General features: G+C 40.1%; 1 protein-coding gene across 1 annotated transcript in view; it reads right to left on the bottom strand.

Moving 5' to 3' along the window:
• LOC136005038 (chondroitin sulfate proteoglycan 4-like) overlaps nucleotides 1–21,325 on the bottom strand; it is a 42,824-nt gene that overhangs the window by 6,033 nt on the left and 15,466 nt on the right. Inside the window, exons 4-9 of the mRNA XM_065662148.1 lie at nucleotides 20,021–20,491; nucleotides 19,205–19,381; nucleotides 14,054–14,252; nucleotides 10,485–10,616; nucleotides 6,263–6,435; nucleotides 253–436 (exon numbers count right to left, since the gene is read on the bottom strand). Of these exons, the coding sequence (XP_065518220.1) occupies nucleotides 253–436; nucleotides 6,263–6,435; nucleotides 10,485–10,616; nucleotides 14,054–14,252; nucleotides 19,205–19,381; nucleotides 20,021–20,491 (1,336 nt within the window). The remainder of the gene's footprint in view (nucleotides 1–252; nucleotides 437–6,262; nucleotides 6,436–10,484; nucleotides 10,617–14,053; nucleotides 14,253–19,204; nucleotides 19,382–20,020; nucleotides 20,492–21,325) is intronic.

The following is a 21,325-nucleotide window of genomic DNA, read 5'->3' as shown; positions in this document are numbered from 1 at the left end:
CAAAAGCTTTTCACCCACCATATAGCAAAATGGAGAATATAGCAGCTGGAAGGATCAAATGCAGATACTTAATCTCATTTTTAAAGATGCAGTGATGCAGGTTTCCAAGCTACTGTCGACACTACACTCTACTAAAAAAGTATTTTAGTCATTTGTTACAGATGAGAAAGTGGCATTGTTTTTCCACATTTACTCATCAGAATCCTGACAGATCAAAACAAATTTGGAGCCCAAACCATACAGTGTCTTTACCTGTATTTGCCAGAAGACGACTGTTCCGATCATGCCTTGCAATTTCATATGAAATAACAATATGGAACACCTGGAGGTCCAGAGCCGATGGTGGAGAGGAGACAGTAAATGTGAAGAAATCTTCTGCACTCCAGCCAGCTGACTCACCATGTAAGTGCTCATACATGATCACACCTTCATCCACCTGTTTCAGGTGAAAGGAAGCCACAGATGTAAGAGGAGAGACACTTATAATACAGAAATGTAAGGACAGGAAAAAGAATATTTGGAACACTGTTCAAGAGAGCCCTTGTACCTTATATACCACAAAGTGTATACAGAATCATAAGAAAAAAACTTACAGTCAAGCCCAGTTGTTAACCCAGCACTGCCAAGCCCACCAATATACCATGTCCCTAGGTGCCACATCTACAAGTTTTAAAATACCTCCAGGGACGGTGACTCCACCCCTGGCAGCCTGGTCCAATGCTTGACAACACTTCTGGTGAAAAGTTTTTCCTCATAGCCAATCTAAACTTCCCCTGGAGCAACTTCTTGTCCTATTGCCTGCTACCTGGCAGAAGAGACACCTCACTACAACCTCCTTTCAGATAGAGAGTGATAAGGTCCCCCCTGAGCCTCCTTTTCTTCAGACTAAACACTCTCAGTTCCCTCAGCTGTTCCCCATCACACCTGCACTCCAGACCCTTCACCAGCTCCACTGACTTCTCTGGACCTGCTCCAGCACCTCAATGTCTCTCTTGTAGTGAGGGTCCCAGAACTGAACACAGGATTCGAGGGGCAGCCTCACCAGTGCCAAGAACAGGGGAGTGATCACTGCTGTGGTCCTGGTGGCCCCTCTATTCATGTTCATCTAGGTGTTGACCAACACCCCCAGGTCCTTTTCCGCCAAGCAGCTTTCCAGCCACTCTTACCCAAGCCTGTAGCCCTGCATGGGGTTGTTGTGGCCCAAGTGCAGGACCCAGCAGTTAGCCTTGTTAAATCTCCTACAATTTGCCTCAGCCCATTGATCAAGCCTGTATGTAACATACACTGAGATTACCACAAAATTCTCCTTAAGAGGGACCCTGTGTCACCAGAAAAGCTTACCTAAGGTAGGTGAAATGTTACTGTGCATGAATACTTACTAAAGTCCTCATGTGAAGAACAGAGATACAAAACATTCAAACTAGCAATGGCAAACAGGAGCTTAGCTGGACTGTACTTTTAATGAACTGGAGTTTCATATCTAGTTTTCTTCTTTGTAAGGATACCAGTGGATCTGAACTCATTGTCCTGAAAAAGCATATGAAAGACTGAAGGCTTGAAAAAGACTCTGATGCAAATATTTCATGATGAATAGGCAAACACAGTTGGTAAGAGACTATGGAAACCAGAAGGAGGTGCAACAACCATTGAAATACAATCTCGTTTATAACCCAGAGCTGATGAGATTATTTAGTGAAAAATTCCTGCATCACAGCAAGAAGGGGATTCCTAAGAGTCACAAATTAATCTGGTTTGTCCTATATCTGCCTTCACTGACCTTGCAAATCACCACACTCAAGAGAATCCAATCAATCCCAGCATGAGTGTCTAAGCTTCAAAGTACTGCAAAATGCTGTAGTCATTCTTCAGAGAAACACATATTTATATGAGATACAACCATTTACCTCTTTAGGCCCCAAACCAAAAGGCAGAATTTTCAGACTAGGATTCTCATTCCACACCTACACTCTAAGATCAATACCACGATACATAGAAACTGCAATCGGATTCCTAATAACCGCAAGACTAGAACTCTTACTAAATCTCATCCAGTAGATTCAGTGTCTGGTCTGCTTGATAATTCATTCACTGGCCTGCAGAGAAGACAGCTATACCTATTAGATCCCTGGCATCTTCCCAGGGAACTACTGACCTGGCTTTCATGTGTTAGTTTATAATGGCCAGAAAGATCCCTGTCTTAGATGGTGCTGATTCTAAGTTTACTATTCATAACAGGCTGCAAACACCCCGAAGGAACTCACTACCATGTTTTCCTATCACATATGCTTGAAAGGTGTGAAAAAAGAAAACACCCTCCCCACCCCCCACCTCCAACCTCAACCCCCCCCCACTATTACAGATGAAGCACTTTAGCAGTATAGAATCTGAGTTGTGACTACAGAGAGAGCTAATCCTGAAATTACTGCAACAGACCCCACTGAGATCACTAGAGAAACAGGGCTTTCAGGGTCGGTTTTCTCAGCTGACTCAAAACCATCCCATCTCATTGTCTAAAAAATTCAGACTGATGTGATAAAATCCTATACGCACATCTCCAGGTTTATACTTTCCCTACACTGATTTAATTCTTAATGGCTACTGTAGGACAAAACAAACAAAATTGACACTAAAATGACAAGCTGGTTCAGGATAACTTTTGAAAGCATATATCTAGGACTTCAAGCTGGAGAATGCTAATATCTGTAACAAGAACAGGAACAATACGCATTCTTTAAATCCAACAGTGTTTAGTATCAATCTTAATGAGCTGGGGGTGGGGGGGGAGGTGTCAGTAGCAGGACCATGCTAGTATCTGGGATAAGAAGAGAATGGGATTGGTAACGATTTCTGTGTTTACCTCTGCAATGATTTTAAATATAAAAAGAAACTGTGGCTTGCGTCAAGATGAAAATAATTTCAAGGTACCATAGAAAGTATTGGCAGAGAAAAAAAAAACAAACATCATGTTGAAAACTACTGTGTTACTTAAGTGGAAGGGAAGACACAGGGACTGTGAGAATGAAGACATTGGGCCCACTGTAGGAGAGGATCTGGTTTGAGACCATCTTAAGAACCTGAACGTGCACAAGTAAGTCTCACCTCTGTGCCTGGCAAAATCTTGGAACAGATTCTCCTGGAAGGCATGCTATGGCACATGAAAAACAACAAGGTGCTTGGTGACAGCCAGCATGGCTTCACTAAGGGGAAATCCTGCCTGACCAATTTGGTGGCCTCCTATGATGGGGCTACAGAATTGATGGACAAGGGTAAAGCAGTTGATGTCATCTACCTGGACTTGTGCAAAGTGTTCGACACTGCCCCACACAACATCCTTATCTCTAAATTGGAGAGACATCAATTTGATAGGTGGACCACTCGGTGGATGAAGAACTGGCTGGATGGCTGCATGCAAACAGTTGTGGTCAATGGCTCAATGTCCGGCTGGAGACCAGTAACGAGTGGTGTCCCTCAGGGATCAGTGTTGGGACCTGTCTTGTTTAACATCTTTGTCGGTGTCATGGACAGTGGGATTGAGTGCTCCCTCAGCAAGTTTGCCGACGACACCAAGCTGTGTGGTTCGGCTGATACCCTGGAGGGAAGGGATGCCATCCAGAGGGACCCTGACACGCTTGTGAGGTGGGATTATGCCAACTTTATGAAGTTTAACCTTCCCAAGTGCAAGGTCCTACACCTGGGTCAGAGCAATCCCAGGCACAGCTACAGACTGGGCAACGAAGAGATTCAGAGCAGCCCTGCAGAGAAGGACTTGGGGGTGTTGGTCGATGAGAAAATGAACATGAGCCGGCTTCAGTGTGCGCTCGCAGCCCAGAAAGCCAACCGTACCCTGGGCTGCATCAAAAGGAGCGTGACCAGCAGGTCGAAAGAGGTGATCCTACCCCTCTACTCTGCTCTTGTGAGACCTCACCTGGAGCATTGTGTGCAGTTCTGGTGTCCTCAACATAAAAAGGACATGGAACTGCTGGAACAAGTCCAGAGGAGGGCCACGAGGATGATCAGGGGACTGGAGCACCTCCTGTATGAAGATAGGCTGAGGAAGTTGGGGCTGTTCAGCCTGGAGAAGAGGAGGCTGTGTGGAGACCTCATAGCAGCCTTCCAGTACCTGAAGGGGGCCTATAGGGATGCTGGGGAGGGACTCTTCGTCAGGGACTGTAGTGACAGGACAAGGGGTAATGGGTTAAAACTTAAACAGGGGAAGTTTAGATTGGATTATAAGGAGGAAATTCTTTCCTGTGAGGGTGGTGAGGCACTGTAATGGGTTGCCCAGGGAGGTTGTGAGTGCTCCATCCCTGGCAGTGTTCAAGGCCAGGTTAGATGAAGCCTTGTGTGGGATGGTTTAGTGTGAGGTGTCCCTGCCTATGGCAGGGGGTTGGAACTAGATGATCTTGAGGTCCTTTCCAACCCGAACTATTCTATGATTCTAAGTTTGTTTAATGCAGAATTAATTTTCTTACATTGACTGAACTACCACCGTTCGTGAAAATACTTCTTGGAATGCAACAGTGATTTCAATTATAGTGTTTTTTTGGCAATGAAGCAATAAGCCACAAGGCACAGGGAAGAGCTCAGATTCATAGCAAAATTGACAACCACCTTTATAAGCTAGCTGCATAGTACTTTTCAGAACTGAAATTTCAAGTTCTGCAACACAGAATTAAGTCAATGAAAATCCAAAGAACTGGTATTTTCAATTCAAATCAGATTTACAAGCTTCTTATTAGCAAAAAGAAATTTAATGTCTTATTCTCCATTACATAGAGAATATGTTTGCAAGATCAATGTCATTTTGCTTCATGTGCCAACAACACACTAAATAGTGAAAGCTTTATTTAGGATCTCTTTTCTCTCCCACATACCTCATTCTGTACCAGAATAAACAGCATGCTGGTTAGGATACGTTAATTCTACCTGCAGTAAGTCACTTAGCTCTACTTTGTCTGAAGTAAAAATGGCCAGTATAAAAACCCTCTGTCAGAGAAGAAAAGCATGCACATTATTACAGCTCAAATCCTTACACAATTTACAAAGCTCAAAGGAAATTTAGGTCTACATTAGTAAGAACTAAAGCCATAGAGAGTAAGTGGTATGTTCTGACATGGCACTATCTTTTAAACATACGTAAAGACCATACCCATAAGCAAAAACTGTATAATTCCAGAACCTTAGCTGAAAGACTTTCTATCTGATGCGCTTACTGTTTCACCTATTGCTCGTAAAAATCACAGATTTTAGGAACAGAAGGGAACATTGTCATCCTACAGTTCATCTCCATCAAAACATAAGAGAAAACTTGGCAACTATTGCAACAAGAGCAGTATCATAATGGGATTACAACACTTTTACAATGGGATTACAACATTCTGTGTTCGCCTTGATTTATAATGTTCAAGCGGAGATTCATTTCACCACAGTCCTTGATCAGGTTGTTTCAAAGTCTGATGGTAACTGATAAGAATGTCAACCTTTATTCCAGGTATTGTTGGTTAAGTTTCATTTCTGGCCAATAGATTTTCTCATTCCTTCATATATATTAATCAAATAGCCACTTTTAAAATCTGTAAATGTAAGTTAAAACCAAATTATCTCTTAATTTTTCCTGATACTGAACTCCTTTTATCTCTACCACTCAGATTTTCTGATAATAACTTACTGCATGCAAAGCTCACAGTTATATTCAGATTCTGCACACAGACAGAAGTAATTTCAGTTGCAAAAGAATGTTCTCCATCAAGTTACGTGAGCTGCCACGTTTCAGTCATTCAAGTATGAGTCCCTGTATTATAGCTAAGATTCTTTAAACACTTTATATCACAGCCAATCAAGTCAATAAAAGTCCTCTTGGGGACACCCATGAGGACTGTGCACAGCTGAAATTAATCTCCTACTTGGACTTTTCATAGATCAAAAGGCTACTCCTTCTGCCAAAAACTAAAGGCTTCCAACCTCGGACTGCTGGTTAATGGCACCAGAACAGCTTTTTTTGAAAAATACTGTTACAAGCAAAACAGTGGAAATTGCCAAGACCCTGCTAGTATCCAAGTGGAAGGGAAAAAGGGCTCCTCCTGTGTTAATTACTAGATGCCAGATATTTAATGACATAGCAAATCTGGGTGATTGCACTGATGGGTCACATATGCCTGGTTATTTAACAGATAGAAATGGATCAGACAAAGAACAAGCAACTGAGATGCCCTTTGAAGTAACAATCTACCCCTGAACCTGGTATTGTAAAGTAAATGCTTACCATAGACTGTGTAAAACTGAGGATTTCCTGAGTAGTATTATCAGAATTTACTCTGATCAGCCTTCCAAGTTTTGGGGAAGTTACAATCATAAAAGTTATAGTTCTGTTTCCTGCATTGGTCACATCACTGGTTACAGCTTTCAGATCATGTCGTGAAATAGGCTTCCTGGAACCTAAAAAATGTCAATTATAAGTAACACAGATTTGAAAGAGCAAAGGGCCCCAAAGGGCAAGTTTTGTATGCATGTCTCACCCTCTCATCTAGCTATTCTACTCAGCATTTTAGTAATGTTTTATAAGATTAGCAGGTTTACCCTTTTTATAGTTACCTTCTACTTACAACTTTTCTACGGCTTTTTCAATCAAAAAGTCCATCACTGGGATGTACCTTGGTTTTACAATAAATGAAGAAACTGCAGTTCTTTTCAGCGCATATAATTGCTAAACACTAACTTCTGCAAAAACAACCCAAAGTACAGAATATAGCATGCATAAGAATCCCTGTTCCTAAATTACAGGTCTAGAACTGAATTAAAACTCCAGTCACCACTGTTTCTGGTAATCGCAGCTGCCTGCAGAAGGCAGGGTGATTTGGCTGGGAAAAGCCTCAACACAGCAAACTTTCTAGTGAACACACAAACCACAGTCGATTATTACTGGCAGCTTGAACCACGCTTTATCGATATGAAATAAGATTTTCATTAAATGAAATTAAAACATAAATACTGAATTAAACACATTAGGAAGAACATCACATCACAGAAATAATGACCTGAACTAAAATAATGTATTATTAAGATGGATGGAGACTGAGGGATAACAAAATTCTTTTCATACATAGCACCACACTAAACAGTACATTCTGGTATAAATATTATAAAGATCATAAAGAGCTTTCTGGCATTTAGTCAAACAAAATAAATGTTGATATAGCTGACAAAACCAAACCTACTACTTCCTTAACAAAAACAACAGCAACAACACAAAAAAAAAAACCAACAAACGAACAAACAAAAAAGTATGTTCATTTCTCTTCTTTTTGATGCACTGTTTCATGGTACATGTTCAATGATACTTTTGGAGGAGCAATAGATTCCCATAATCCTATTCCCCCTGCTTCCACTTCTGTGTCCATTTTTACATTTTCTTTTTTTCTTGAGCTAGAAGCTTTTATAGGTACTAATACATAATTTCAGATGCTAGTAGTACATACCCTAGAAGTCTGAATTATCAATCCATCTTCAATAAAGCATAATGTTTACACAAGAATAACATAAAATAACATTTTCCTCCTAAAATAATCAGAAGAAAAAAAACAGAAAGCAAACCGAAGAATGGTGATGTTCTGCAAGCCTTTAGTAACATCAGGATTCTGACTGTTTGCATGCACTTGTGCCCTGGTTCAAATCACATCTGCTTTGAAATAGAGTTGTTATAATGAAATGAGATGTTTTGGCTCTGCCTGTTTTCCCCTTTTTACCTTCCTATGCGTCTCTTTGTCTATACTGCTTTGAAAAGTAAAGCAGTCACGCAGGTCTAAAAAAATTCTTCCGCACTGTATCTAATTTCAAGGAGTCTCCCTCCTCTTCCTCTCTCTTCCCTTTTTTGCATGACAGGCAGAGAGGGAAGCATGACCTTGTGTTGTGCGTATAGCAGATGTGATCAGGAATGTACAACTGAGAGCAACAGTTAATCAGACCACGTGCATCTGCAAACACAGTTATTTCTCAATAACCTCCTACTTACACAAATAGGGCCTCAATGGCCTTAACAAAGTAAGACAGAACAACTCTCAAACATGGTCACACTGCACTGATGGAAGTTACCACTCCAGTTTTTCATAACAGCACCAGGTTACCATACCACCACCATTACAGTGCAGATGTCACTCGCTACCCAAGATGAAATATAGTCTAGGGCCACAGACAATAAAGTCTCTCAAGCTTTTCTGCAAAAATGAGAGCCTCTGCCAAACTCAACCTGCTCCTTCACCCACTTCTGTCCTGAGACTTAAGAACCTTTTCCAGCACCTGGAGTAGTTCTGCTGTGCTCTGACACCTCAACAGAGAGAGAGTCAACAGACTGGGTGAAGGAAAGGGAAGTGAGAACATTGTCTCCTTGTTCCCAAACATGGAAGCACAGAGGCTGTAAAAGCAACCCAACACAAACACAGGGAAAATGAACAGAGATGGGGAGGAAGACACACAACAAGGATGGGTGATGCACAGTAGGGCCAAACTAATCCAGACAAGTAAAAGACGACAGCACAAGGCCATCACTGGTACCAAACAATTTTGGTACCCATTTTTAATTGCCTACATTTAAGACTTGGAAAGTGCTTTGTAATGACCATTCTGCCTATTACTCCTAAACAGTTATGAATCATCTCATCTATGGACTGCTCAGACAGCTTTGCTTACGAATACCTACAAGTAAGGCCGTCTTTCCTTCCAGTTCATTCTTTCCTTTAGCAATTGCTTCCTTGAAGAAAGCAAACCCTCACATTTTAGATATCTAGCATACATGAGAAGAAAATAATCTATCTAGCAGTCAGTCTTCTGAGCACACCAAATAAAACAAGCTCCTGTTAAACAGAAAAAAAATCTGTGAATTATATGAACAAATAAATCCAACACAAAGGAAGACAGCAGTACATGCTCTTATAAAATCGCAGAACAATATACTTGAGAGAACACCCAGTCATGAAGACATGCAGCTTCTTCATGGTATTTTCAATTTTTACTTCCCTAGAGAGACAATTCTTCAAGTTGTCTCAAAATTAACTTTTCCTGCAGTGCTATAAAATATAACAGGACACTGGCTATTGTTTTTCTGTGTATTAACCATTTGGTAGCATCATTACTGTAATAGTCATTTCATGATCAGCAAGTACAGCTGAAGCCCATACACCTCCAGAACATCTTTAGAAAGTATCATAAAGCAAACACATGAAAAAGCTAAAAATACTTTTTAACATCAAAAAGGAGTTTTGCTAACTCAAAGTAAGCAAGAATTCAGGAAAAACTGTGGGCTTAGATGAACACAGCTTGCAGTGCTGAAAGAAATACTGTACTTTGCAAATGGGAGAACAGATTGATAGCCTAGAGTCTTTGCATTCTATGGAAGTATCAGGTATAATTTTCTTACAATTATTTTTAGCTAAAATAGAATTTCCATAAATCCCTGTGCCTGAGGCAACCTTACACACCAAATCACAGATTAATAAGCTTTTTAAGTGGATTTATGGGAATCCCATTTATGTTGACTGAATTAGAAGATCATGCTGCTACAATCTCATTTTTTGTTGCCTGTGTTTAAGTAGCTTCTGCTGCAAGCCTGTGTTTATGCAGCTTATACCCAGGAAGCTTAAGAAACTAAAGTGTTCCTCTTCTGTATCAAATCAGTAACTCAAGGTATAGTTTAATACCTGTAAAGCTTTACGAATTCTCAGTCTCTCTCTGTCTGTACAGATGTTCAGAGCAAAAAAGGAAGGTAGCACACATTAAAGTGTAATGCAAGACACTGCTGAGAGAAGACTAATCTTCATTTTAACTTTAGTCCTGCAATTAATGTTAGATTACTAACTCAGTGAGGGATTACTCCTGCCAATGCAAAGTAGTAAATGGCTCTGGTGAGACTCTCTTAACACACAACTCCTGCATGGTAGGATTTCACCAAAAAAATACTCAGCTGTTGAACCAACCAGTACAAATGCACAAATATGAATCAAAGTCTTCAGTCCTCCTGATTAATCAGTGACTCAGTGCTGCTGTCTATAAGTCAGCTCAAACAGTAAGAAAGCGAATTAGCAATCTGGCAAGTTTATGTTTGCTGTTCACAATCCTATGGACACAAGCTTCACTCTGCTTTTACCAGGCAAAATACAACCAGCTAAGACACCTCTAAATATATGGATAAAATACCGACCTTTAAACAAATTAAGAAGGGGAAATGTTGAGAGCTTAGGAGAACAGCATAGTTGTCACTCTGCACTTATATATTTCACTGCCAATTTCCATGACTCCAAGCACATTAAAGATTATAAAACAATAAAGCAATACATTGTTTGAGAAAACACAAATGTTCTTTTAAAACGCAGACAGATATTCCAAGGTACAGTTTTCTATAGTTTACCCAGATAGCTATCTGAAAAACATATACATGTTTGTACATATGCAACTTTTTCAAGTGTATGAAATCACAATAATCTTTAAAAACATACCTGGGAAGACTCCAAGTCCTTTGTTCACTTCAAGGGTAATGACTAGTGTCTGAGCTGTTATGCTAAAAATCTGGCGGGGTGCAAAGTTCAAACCATCTGTCACCTGAAAGTTGAAGCCTCCAGACATTGCTCCTGTAGAAAACAAAAATGTAAATTTATTCTTTTATTATTCTGTCATCCAAAACATGCAAGCATACATGGGACCTCTTTTGCTCTTGGCTACAGTGAAATATATCCAAAGTTATACTGAAGCAGTTTTTTACTAGTACCTTTATATCTTAATTAGAATAAATTTATAATGCAGAAAGAAGAACTTTTCAAAGAACTACTATTGGCTATTTTTTACACTGAAGGCCAGATATCCCCTAGATGTAAATCAGCAGAGTGCCCTTTTCTTTCTTTCTTCACTGACCACAGTGGAGCTGAAACCAAGTTAAACTTGGGGAGACAGTGACTCCCAGACTGCCTACTCCTTTCTGTCTTAGGAGGGATCAAAGCACTTAATAAGTCACATTTTGGCAAGGAATCTGGGGACAAAAACAACTAGAAAGTTCTTTCATTTAGATTTACATTTTAAGGACTGAACAACTACCAGGTTATTTCCTTGGTCTCTTTACTCTGCTTCATCTTTGCTGAAGAGCCTATGTTGTCACAGCTTAAACTATTTCAGAGGTTATGTGTACTCATAATAAATGCACATCTTTTTCTTTAATCTTTGGACCTGTATATACTTTGGCACAAGCAATAGCAAAATACCTCCAGGAGTCTGAGTGGATTCCTGTAAAAATACACGTTTCAGAACTGACTTGTTGCTTTAAGTAGAAGCTCCCCAGATTGTATAATTAGGTAAAAAGAGGGAAAGAAAAATAAAAACATTAACTGCTGCAGTTATCATTGCTCATCTACTTGGTTTGCTGAACTTAGCCATGAGATACTGCTCCATGAATATACATCCTGAATGTGACAGAGTGTCATGCATTTTCACATAAAGATCAGTACTGCTTGCTGAACTACAAATTAGCATACCAGAAGGATCAAATGTGGGTTCTGAGATTATAGTTAACAATTCCCCTAGGCAATGCTCTTATAACCAGCCAGGCGCAAAAGCAGTTCTGCAAGATCAGATCATATTGTTTTTATTTTAAATGTTTTTATTCTCTGATGTTCTCTCTTCATAAAAATGCACAAGTAGTTGCACATTTAAAAAAGGCATTGAGGACTCTACTATTTGCTTCAGGTTGCAGAAAAAAGGCTTACCTAGCCTCACTTGTTTTTTTGGCTAATACAGCTCAACTGCCCAACTCACATATTGTGTCACTGGCAGTCAGAAATAAAACTAAATCCTGAAGTGCTGCTTGGGTGAAGCATGTATTACTTTATCACAACTGATTTTTAAAGGCATAACTAATCAGATGTGATAAAAAGGACACCAGAAAGAAGACTGTACTGCACTGAAAAGACACTGAGAATTCAGAACCAGCAAGAGTTCAGTACTGCCCCAAGGAAAAAAAACACAGGGTTTAACAGCAGACCCCACACTGTGTCAGCAGGATAAGAGCACCCTGGAGTAGAGCAGGGGTGGAAAAGAGAAAGAATTCTCATACTGAAAGAGGAATACAGGACCAGAAAGCTATGTTCTGGTTCTGCCTTTATGCTGGTGACAGAAAAATCAGGGATTATAGAGAAAGCACAAAATTTAAGCGGAAAACATGAGAACAAAGAAGGATATCTGCAAGTCACAGCACAGAATAAGGAGCACAATGTAACTTGCAAGAGTGAGCAAAGATGAAGGGAAAATTTTATGAGGTCGAACATTAGAGGCATAAAAGCAAAGTTCAGTAGTACTTTTTCTAGTAGTACAAAAGACCCTGAGTCACTGCCAAGTACAGATGTAAAAGACCCATGGTGTCATGGGGAACAGCCAGGGGAAAAGCTGCCTCAGCCAAGAAGATGTTGCTCTTCCCCCTGGGAAGGGCTAGAGTGAGTAGGAAGAGTAGGTACCAGGCTGTTGAAACCATGAAGTGGGGTTTCCTCCCAGGAGAAGCCAAAGAATCTAGCACACACCAGAAGACTGAAGATCAGGGACAGAGCAGCTGAAAAGAGGAAGAGAAAAGGGGTAAAAAGCTGAATGACAGCAATCAGATAAGCAAACCCCCCTGGACAAGGCTGGGAGCAGTAACGTTAGAGTACTAAGAAACTTCTACCAACAGTCCAACATGAAAAAGGAAAGAAAATCACAGACTGAGAAAGGAAAAGAAGCAAAACGTCCAAAGCACTTTCTGAAACACTGGAAGCAATGAGGCTGGGCAGATGGCAGCTCAGAGCAGCTGTAAGAGGTGACACGTCACCTGCGCAATTTTACATTTCAAATTTACAACACAACCCACACTCCCACTCACTGGAAAATTAAAACTGCTGTTCTTTTTGCTTTTATTAATCAAGATTTACTTCTTAAAACTGCAGATGTGCATTTTCCCATTCTAGAACATAGAGTGGATTCATTTCCTCACACTGAGACTACAACCATAGGAGTTTTTACATGTCAAAGTCTCCCTCAGAACAATTTAGACAGCTTGGATCACTTTTGCCATGCCCTTAACCTTTTATTTCCTAACCAAATTATTTGAGCAGTATACTTAGAGCTCACTAGCAGCTGCTTGTAAAACAATTTCAGCAACACATATGCACTCTGCAAGACAGAGCATGGGATGTCGGAGAAGTTCAACCCGCAACAAAACCTCATGAATACACAGCACAGACCTAGAGTGACTCTTGCACCCAAAGGAGCACTGGAAACAATTCCAGCCTTTCTGAGGGCTAGGAAGAGAGTACCTCTTGCACCTTCTTCCCCAAAACTGGTTTATTGCTTCATTAGCACCTCCCTTCTTCTTTCAGCTGAGGTAAGATGATAGTGGAGTTGGCTATAGCTACTTTTCCCCTCTTCCTCTGGCTGTAACCCTGCTAGGCTGTTCATTCCTGTGGCTTCCTAGCACTGCCACTTTATTTTTATTCCCCAAACATTCTCTCTGTAGCAGCAGCACGAACAACCTGATCTCTAGCTCTGCCCACTGGCAGAAAGGAGCCAATCATTAAATCTAAATTCCTTCACAGTCTGAAAGGGAGGTTGACATCACCTAGATGAACCATAACTTCATTGCCCAGAGCTGTTCAGGAACACAACTAGGCTGTGACAGGTATCCGAAACACCGCTGGTGCATGTGTAGCTCTGCACTGTAGCAAGCCACAAAGGTTCCAGGAGATTTTCAATGACAAAGGTCAAAAAAATGGATTTCCTATCTGTGAAAGCTGCATGACAATGCTCCTCTCTGCAAACCTGCATTCAGAAAGAAGGCTGCTACCAAGAGAACCACTAATACACCAGGCTTTCTTGGTAAGCACACATTAAAGTAGCCACCAGACCCCTTCCTGTTTAGTTTGTGAGACCATGTATCACATAACCGGTGCTTTGAGATTTTTGTGACATTACAAGGAGATCTTCAAAGGATTATAAATGTATGGAATAGGAGCAGTATTTTGGTAACAGAGGTGGTACTTTTGAAACCACATACCATTGTGTACAAACACCAGCTGCCCTTCAATTATATGAGCCTGGGTAAAACTAAGGATGCTCTTGTTCGGAGAAGACTTCAGAGCCAAGTGCCCATTGCTAGGTGGAGTAATGGAATATACGAGTTCTGCTGGTGAGGAGTCCTTGTCTTCTGCACAGAGGTCATCAATAGTTATTTCTGTGACTGAACCCACCCAGACCTAGAAAAGAAAAAAAAAAAAAAAACAATAGTAATAAACAAAATGAATACAAAATGAAATCAGAGGGAGAAAAAAGTCCTCAAAGAAAACAATAAGTATTTCTGCTGCGCAACATTAGCAGCTATGACGTGTTTCTCCTGACTCTCTCCTCATGGATTGAAACAGTTAATGTTGGCAAATGGTTTTCAAAATACAAGACCATGAAATAATACAAGCAAACACATCCTGCACCAGTTTGAGTTTTACTTAGCTTCAGTATGAGTGCTCTATTTGTCAGGCACTATCCAAACTCTTACAAACATAACAGAATTCTATTATGACAACTGAGTCAAAGGAGCAACTTTCCAACACATACACATGAATATTAGTGTTATGTACTTCACAGCACGCTCTACTTTCACCAGCAGAAAAGAAAAAACAGCCTAGGGACAGCACAATCTCTAATACAAATGAATACAAATGAAACACTTCTCTAGCTGCCTTATTTCCTTCTAACAACACATGCTGAAGACCCTTTCTCAGTGCACCAAACAACCTACAGAGGTGCTTAGTCCAGTGGAAGATGACAGAATCAACACCTCCAAAAGCTACTTAGCACTTTGCAAGGTCATGATTTTTTTTTTTATTTATTTTAGTCTAAGATATGCACAAACTGCAAAACCCCTTCTTTCAAGCAGGGACCGCTGTCTGAGCTTCATCCCTATCTTGCTGGATAATTTCTTGTTTGGAAACAATATGCAACAGCCCATTTTACTCTTCATCTTTGCTGGTTTTAGTTGGAATCACTGAGAAAAGTACTAACAACAATACATGTTTATCTCAACATGAAATGAAACCCCTAAACATCCATTCCATCAATGCCAATGCTTTCTATGCTGAGTTTATACTGCAGTGTACAATCTTAAGCGCCTGAGCTTTTAAAAATCTCAGCTGGCGCTTCAAAACGCATACTGCATCGTCCCTTCCTGTCTTCATAGGGTCTCAGTACACTTCAAAAATATCTGGTAGTAACATCACACCAAATGGTTGAAGAGGAAGTGTGATCTTTGTAAAAGGGCATTTTTACCTCTGCTAAAACTAAAAATGAGCAATCACAGATTTTTCCTTAAGTATTAACTTTACTTTTTAATAAAAACCATGGAATAAAACCTTTCAAAGCCACTGGGATTTTTGCCACAACGCTTCAACAGAGGAAAGATTTCAGACTACACGGTATCACAAAATATGTGCCATGGAAAAAGCAACATTGAAATGAAATGATACGCATTTTCTGGTTAGAAAAAAGGCTTGAAAAAGAATTTGTATTACAATTTATAATAGAAGTCTTGCAAACAGGAAATAACTATTTCCTCCCTTTAATATGTATTTCTCTGTAATGTAATTACTACTGAAGTCTCATTAAAGATGCTACCTATGACCACAAAGGATGATAACTAATAGGAAAGGCTGACTTACTGAGTGGCACCAAATAAGCTCATCAGTGTCACTGGTTGTGTACTGAGACCCTTTAAGTCGTCTCTATAGAACTTGATTTAGATTATTCTGAACAGAAAATAAAAGGTCAGGTAGAGGATATGCAAAAAACATAAGAAAGGACTATGTAAACATGTTATTACAAATGACTCACTGAGTTTTGAAATATTTTCTCATCCTAGAGGAAAAAATTAGCTTTTTTTCTAGGACAGTGTTTATTTCTATTGTTCCAGCATACTAACACACAATGCTTTTTAAAGCACTGTACATGCCTTGCAACATGATCCTTGAGGACTGAAAGGAGACCCAAGAGCTGAAAAGGGCTACAGGAAGTGGACACCCAGAATACTGCAGTTGCTGTACAAGTGTCTTATTTTCTACATCTGGGATCAAGTCCTCCTTTAAAACCACCATGAAAACTGTATCCAAACTTCCAGGATGTACCATTTCACTAATTCTGCATGTTCCACAGCATGGTCAAAAAAAAAAAACTCACGACCCTGCTCAATGGAAAACAGTCCATTCCGTTCTACTTAGAGCATTCAGCTCATCAGTATCTCCTTGCATGCTATGCATCCTAACAGACACTCTACATTCACGGCCATTTTAATACTCTGGTAAGTGAGTGATATAAACAACAACAAAAAATCAGCGTTTCAATTTGCTGGATTTTTTACAATCTAATTCTAGGAAAATACAGCCCTCTTGTGGCAAAGGGAGGATACAGTCATTTCACAGCATCCTTACCCATATATTTAAACACATATATAAATGCAGCAAATAATGCCAGACAGTGATTTTCTTAAAAAGATCCCATCTCCCTTCCCCATTCCCACCCCAGAAAAAAAAAAGAAATCGTCACAGAACCTCTGGAAATTTTAGGAAATTACACTTTAAATGCTCTATGGTTCTAAAGAAATATATCCCTCAGGCACATCTATTCTAATGGAAAGGCTAAAAACTTCACTTTCAGTTCTTAAAACAAGAAAAACCTCCCAAAATGGTTCATTGTTTGTCCTCCTGCACCTCCCCCTATGGTCTTCAGAACAACAGACAAGGTTGTTTGAATGGATGTTACAGATGTCTCATAAATGAGATTTCTCAACAGCAGATGCCATACGCTAACCGTATATCAACTGTTCAGCAGTTCTTTCTAACTCTTTATATTGGGACCTGCAAAATTTCTGAGGTGCTAAACTTCAGTCGACTCAAATGGTCCTACTGGACCTCATGTAAACCTTCGTACATTTTGTACAACCTGTCAAAAGACATAAAAGAGCTACTGCCGTTTTAAAAGCAACGCACCAACATTTGCCACTAGCAATGTCCTGGAAGAGCACAGGCTGTTTGGGCGCCAGCTAGTAGCACCCTGCTCAGGAATGCCTAGCTCATCTAAATATTTAGCAGGACCAAGAGAAAACCATTTTCTCCCATCTACTTGGGGTGTGCAAGTTTGCTTTGAAGAAGGATCATCTCAGTGTATTCCTCCCAGTATACAATCGCCAGCTTTGTTACAATCTGCACGTGAATCCAACATTCACACACATATTAGTACCCACTCATGCAAAAAATAAAGGTTATTTCTTAGCAATAGCTTATGCATGACCAGCAAAACCACAGACACAAAAGCAGCATCCCAATTCTTGGTATGAAAACTGCCTCCCCAGCAGAGAGGGCCAACTTCGGCTAGGTTAAGCTCTGTTACCACTGTTCCTGGGAAGACCAGACATAGATATTTTTAGAAAAATCCATATGCTGCACTGCAGAGCACTGCAAGGCCTCAATTCTGTTAATAGACTACAGTTCAATGCCAGCAATGCACCAGAAGGGAGACACAGAAAAATTTCTGACTGGACACATGCCTCATCTGTGACTAGACAAACATTACTGCCTGCTGTGCTGACGTCTGTAGAGTAACACTGTAAATACTTTAAATAAAGTTTTTACTCAGTACCACCCAAATGCTTGTCAAGTGAGTCTGCCCTTCTGCCAACACTCTGCTCAGGGCAGGGTATCTTGTGTCACAGAGACCTGCAGATCATCACAGATCACCTACCTTCACTGTGAAGCTACACAATGCTACCACTACCGCTGTTCAAACATTATGTCTTTCCTCATGTGAAAAGCCTGAATACACAACACAAGGTTATAATTACTTTTGCAGTAACCCATTCTCCCATTGCCACACACAACTAAGTATGTGAAATTAAATGTATGTTTCAGGTATCACCACTGTGTAAACTGTATCATACAGCACTGTGGACAATAAACGTGGATGTAGCCTCAGAGTACCCTGCTTAGCTTCTTTTAAACTTATTCCTAAGTATCTTTGTCTTGATGCCTCCCAGCTGGTTTACTGTGACCACAGGTTTATTATATATCCATTTAAATCTACTTTTCAATTATCTAATTTGTTTTTACTCATCAGATCTCAGACTGGAATCCTTTACACACAGGGGCTTTTTAGTTTACATGGGCAGTAAGTCCGTAATAGATTGGTTCTGGTTACTGAGTGCTATTGCAACACAAACAAATAACAGTCCTATAAATAAATCAATAAATAAACCCAACAAAGCACAGAAACCAAAGTGACAGAATTTTTTTTTTTTTTGAAGACTGAAACATTACAAAGCCAGTTATGGTTATTAGGAGGCAAAGGTAGCATCAGTCAACAATTTTAAAATCTTCTTCACGAATTTGGGTGGAACAGAGTTAGAAACGTTCCTTTTTTAGCTCACAGTATTACACAGTAACAGCTTCAGTGTCTGCACTAATATTTTGATGATTTCTAACAACCCAGATTTTCACAGATTTAAGGTATTATCCTTATCAGGATTTTTTAAAGACAGAAACATTCCTGTTTTGTAACACAAATGCCCCACACGTAGTCTATTCCCTAATGAAGCACCAGTGAGAATGCCGCTCTCATCTGTCGTGCTGCCCCCACTGGAGATCCGGAGAAGAGCAGGCAGCAGAATGCACTTCAACAGGTCTGACCGTTCGGTACACTTAAGGACAAGAGGCAGAGTCTGAAGGCTCTTCAAGTTCAACAGTGAGATGTTTGCACCCTCACCATCATTAATCTTGGCACTTTTCAAAGCTACACTGTTCACCAACAGTCCTCAAGACGTCCTAGCAAATGACACCAAAACACAACAGTGATCCAGGTGCAAGACATCCTACTCCACAAGCCCTAACTCAGTCCCAAGAGACTTCATGTATCTTTTAGATTAAAGGAAAGCTCAGTCAGCCCCCTAGATAAACTTGACTTGTTCTTCATGATGACGAGAATCTCCATAAATACACACTACCCATGGACTTCCTTCCTTCATTAACAGTAATTTATTCAAATTCCAGAATCACCACTTATTATATAGACTATTCCACCATGTACAAACCTAATGCTGTGCTAATGAAGGTGTATTAAATGGTATGAGGTTCAATATAATTTTAACATTTCAAAATTTTGACAAACATACCCGAAGAATTCTGTTAACTTTTATAACAGGAGCTTCATCATTTACTGCAGTAACTGTTACAAAAACAGTTTTGGGCAAGCTTTGTTTCCATAATTCTGTGTTATTCACTATCACAGTAAAACTGTCCATCAGTTCTTCACTGTCATCATGAACATAGTAGATTAATTCTTGTTCCACCTGGAAAATATAACAACCTGAAAAATTAAAGATACTAAAACATCATCTGTCCATTCTTCTAGCCAGAATATCTTAACTTGCCAGTCTCGGCATTTCCCCTTCCTCCTCAAGGGAAAATGGAAAATCCAATCCCCCTATACTTACCACAATGTTTCCTGGACCCTATAAACTGAACATAGTATTAAATGGTGACTTATGATAAGAATTTTTGCTTCTTAGAGCTAAAAGACTGAAAATTAGCTTATCATGCATATACTGGCTCTCTGTGAGTGGAACCATGACCTGAAGTTTTTTTTTCCCCACTTTCCTCCTTGTTCAATCCACACACCATTTTCTCTTTTTGAAATGTACCCACAATCTGTCTTCGATTTCCAGAGTATCAGCTCTGCCTGAGTATGAGTGGCCATGAGTATACTGTGATTACAGCACACTAGTCTGGTGACCAGTGGCAGCTTACCCCAGCAATGCACCCTCCCCTCCCCACCCCAAATGACCAGCTAACTGCAGAAAGATCTTTGATACAAGGCCAGAATAAAGTTCAAACTCATGCATCTCACCACCTCCCACCAAATCATCCCACAGCTTTTAGCAATACAAGATTTCATCATGACTACAACAGAGCAGATCTAAACACATTACCTGTTTTCTGGTAAATGTGGTTAACTTTGTTCCAGGAACACGAGAGTTTTCGACATACCCATGTTTTGGCTGCTCAATTAAAACAAATTCACAGCTGAGTCCAACAAAGTGTCTACTAGAAATTTTTAGATAGTCTTCCACCAGGGCTTTAGAGCCCCCTTCAATCACAGTGAAGTTCTGTACCTCCAGTGGAATCGTTCTGGGGATGATGTCTACGGAGACCTCTATTCCATTCACTGTTCGGACACCGTTAGTCACATCCAGAGAAAAATGGTCATCTAGTTGGTCAGGAACTGTCTGCACATATTGTACTTTGCCCTCATCAACATCTTGCTGTGTGAAGCTCAAAACCGGCCTTTGGTCAGTACTGAGATAACTTTCTTCTGAGGAAAACTTCCGAATGTATCCATGCACTGGAAACTGTCTTACTGTGAACACAATCTCAGATGGAGAACTGTTTTCATGAACAACCTTAAATTTAAAAACACACCCCAAAATTACTTAAACAGAAACAAGAGAAATTCTATAATTCTCTTCTGATTTTTTTACTCTCAACCCTGGCATTGTCCTTCTAATTAACTGGTATTCCTTATTTGGGTTACATGGTTCTTAATACTTCAAGTAGACGTGTTAAAAAAGATGGCATGGGAGTGTTTTGAAAAGGAACTGCTAACCAACAGCCTCAGAACCCGGGCCTGAAACAGGGATTTCAGCTACACAGTAATGTGCTGCCAGAGCCCCCTTGCGGTGGTTACTGAAAGGCCACACACAACGCGCAGGAAGGTATCAACCAAAGGGAAACGACCTCATCGGGTTTGTGACTGGATGTTTTCAAAGTTTTGGATGCAGTCCTCAGAGAGTATTAATTGGGCTAGTTCCAAAAGGAATGAAACAAAACCCCAGAGGTTTACATTGGACATTAGGAAAAATTTTTTCACTGAGAGGCTGACCAGGAATTGGAACAGGCAGCCTAGAGAAGGGGTGGAATCACTGTCCCTGGAAGTGTTCAAAAAACATGTAGTTGAGACCCTTAGTGAAACAGTTTAGTGATGGACTTGGCAGTCCTGGGGCAACAGCTGGAACTGATGGTCTTAAAGGTCTTTTCCAATCTGGTTGATTCTATGATTCCTTGGCATTTCACACCAGCTCAACTAAGAACGATACATGAAGTAACAACAATTGTCACAACAAAAAACAAATACACAGGTGCAGTATCTTCAAATCTTAACCTTCTCGAGCACCAATATGTAACGGAGTCAAAGACTATGGGCAACCTTTTTCTTTAACATAACCAGTTTTCTGCTC

This window comes from Lathamus discolor, chromosome Z (assembly GCF_037157495.1).
Source record: "Lathamus discolor isolate bLatDis1 chromosome Z, bLatDis1.hap1, whole genome shotgun sequence".
NCBI lineage: Eukaryota > Metazoa > Chordata > Aves > Psittaciformes > Psittacidae > Lathamus > Lathamus discolor.
The sequence above is the reverse complement of the archived record's forward strand: the minus strand, read 5'-3'. Positions and strand labels throughout refer to the sequence as shown.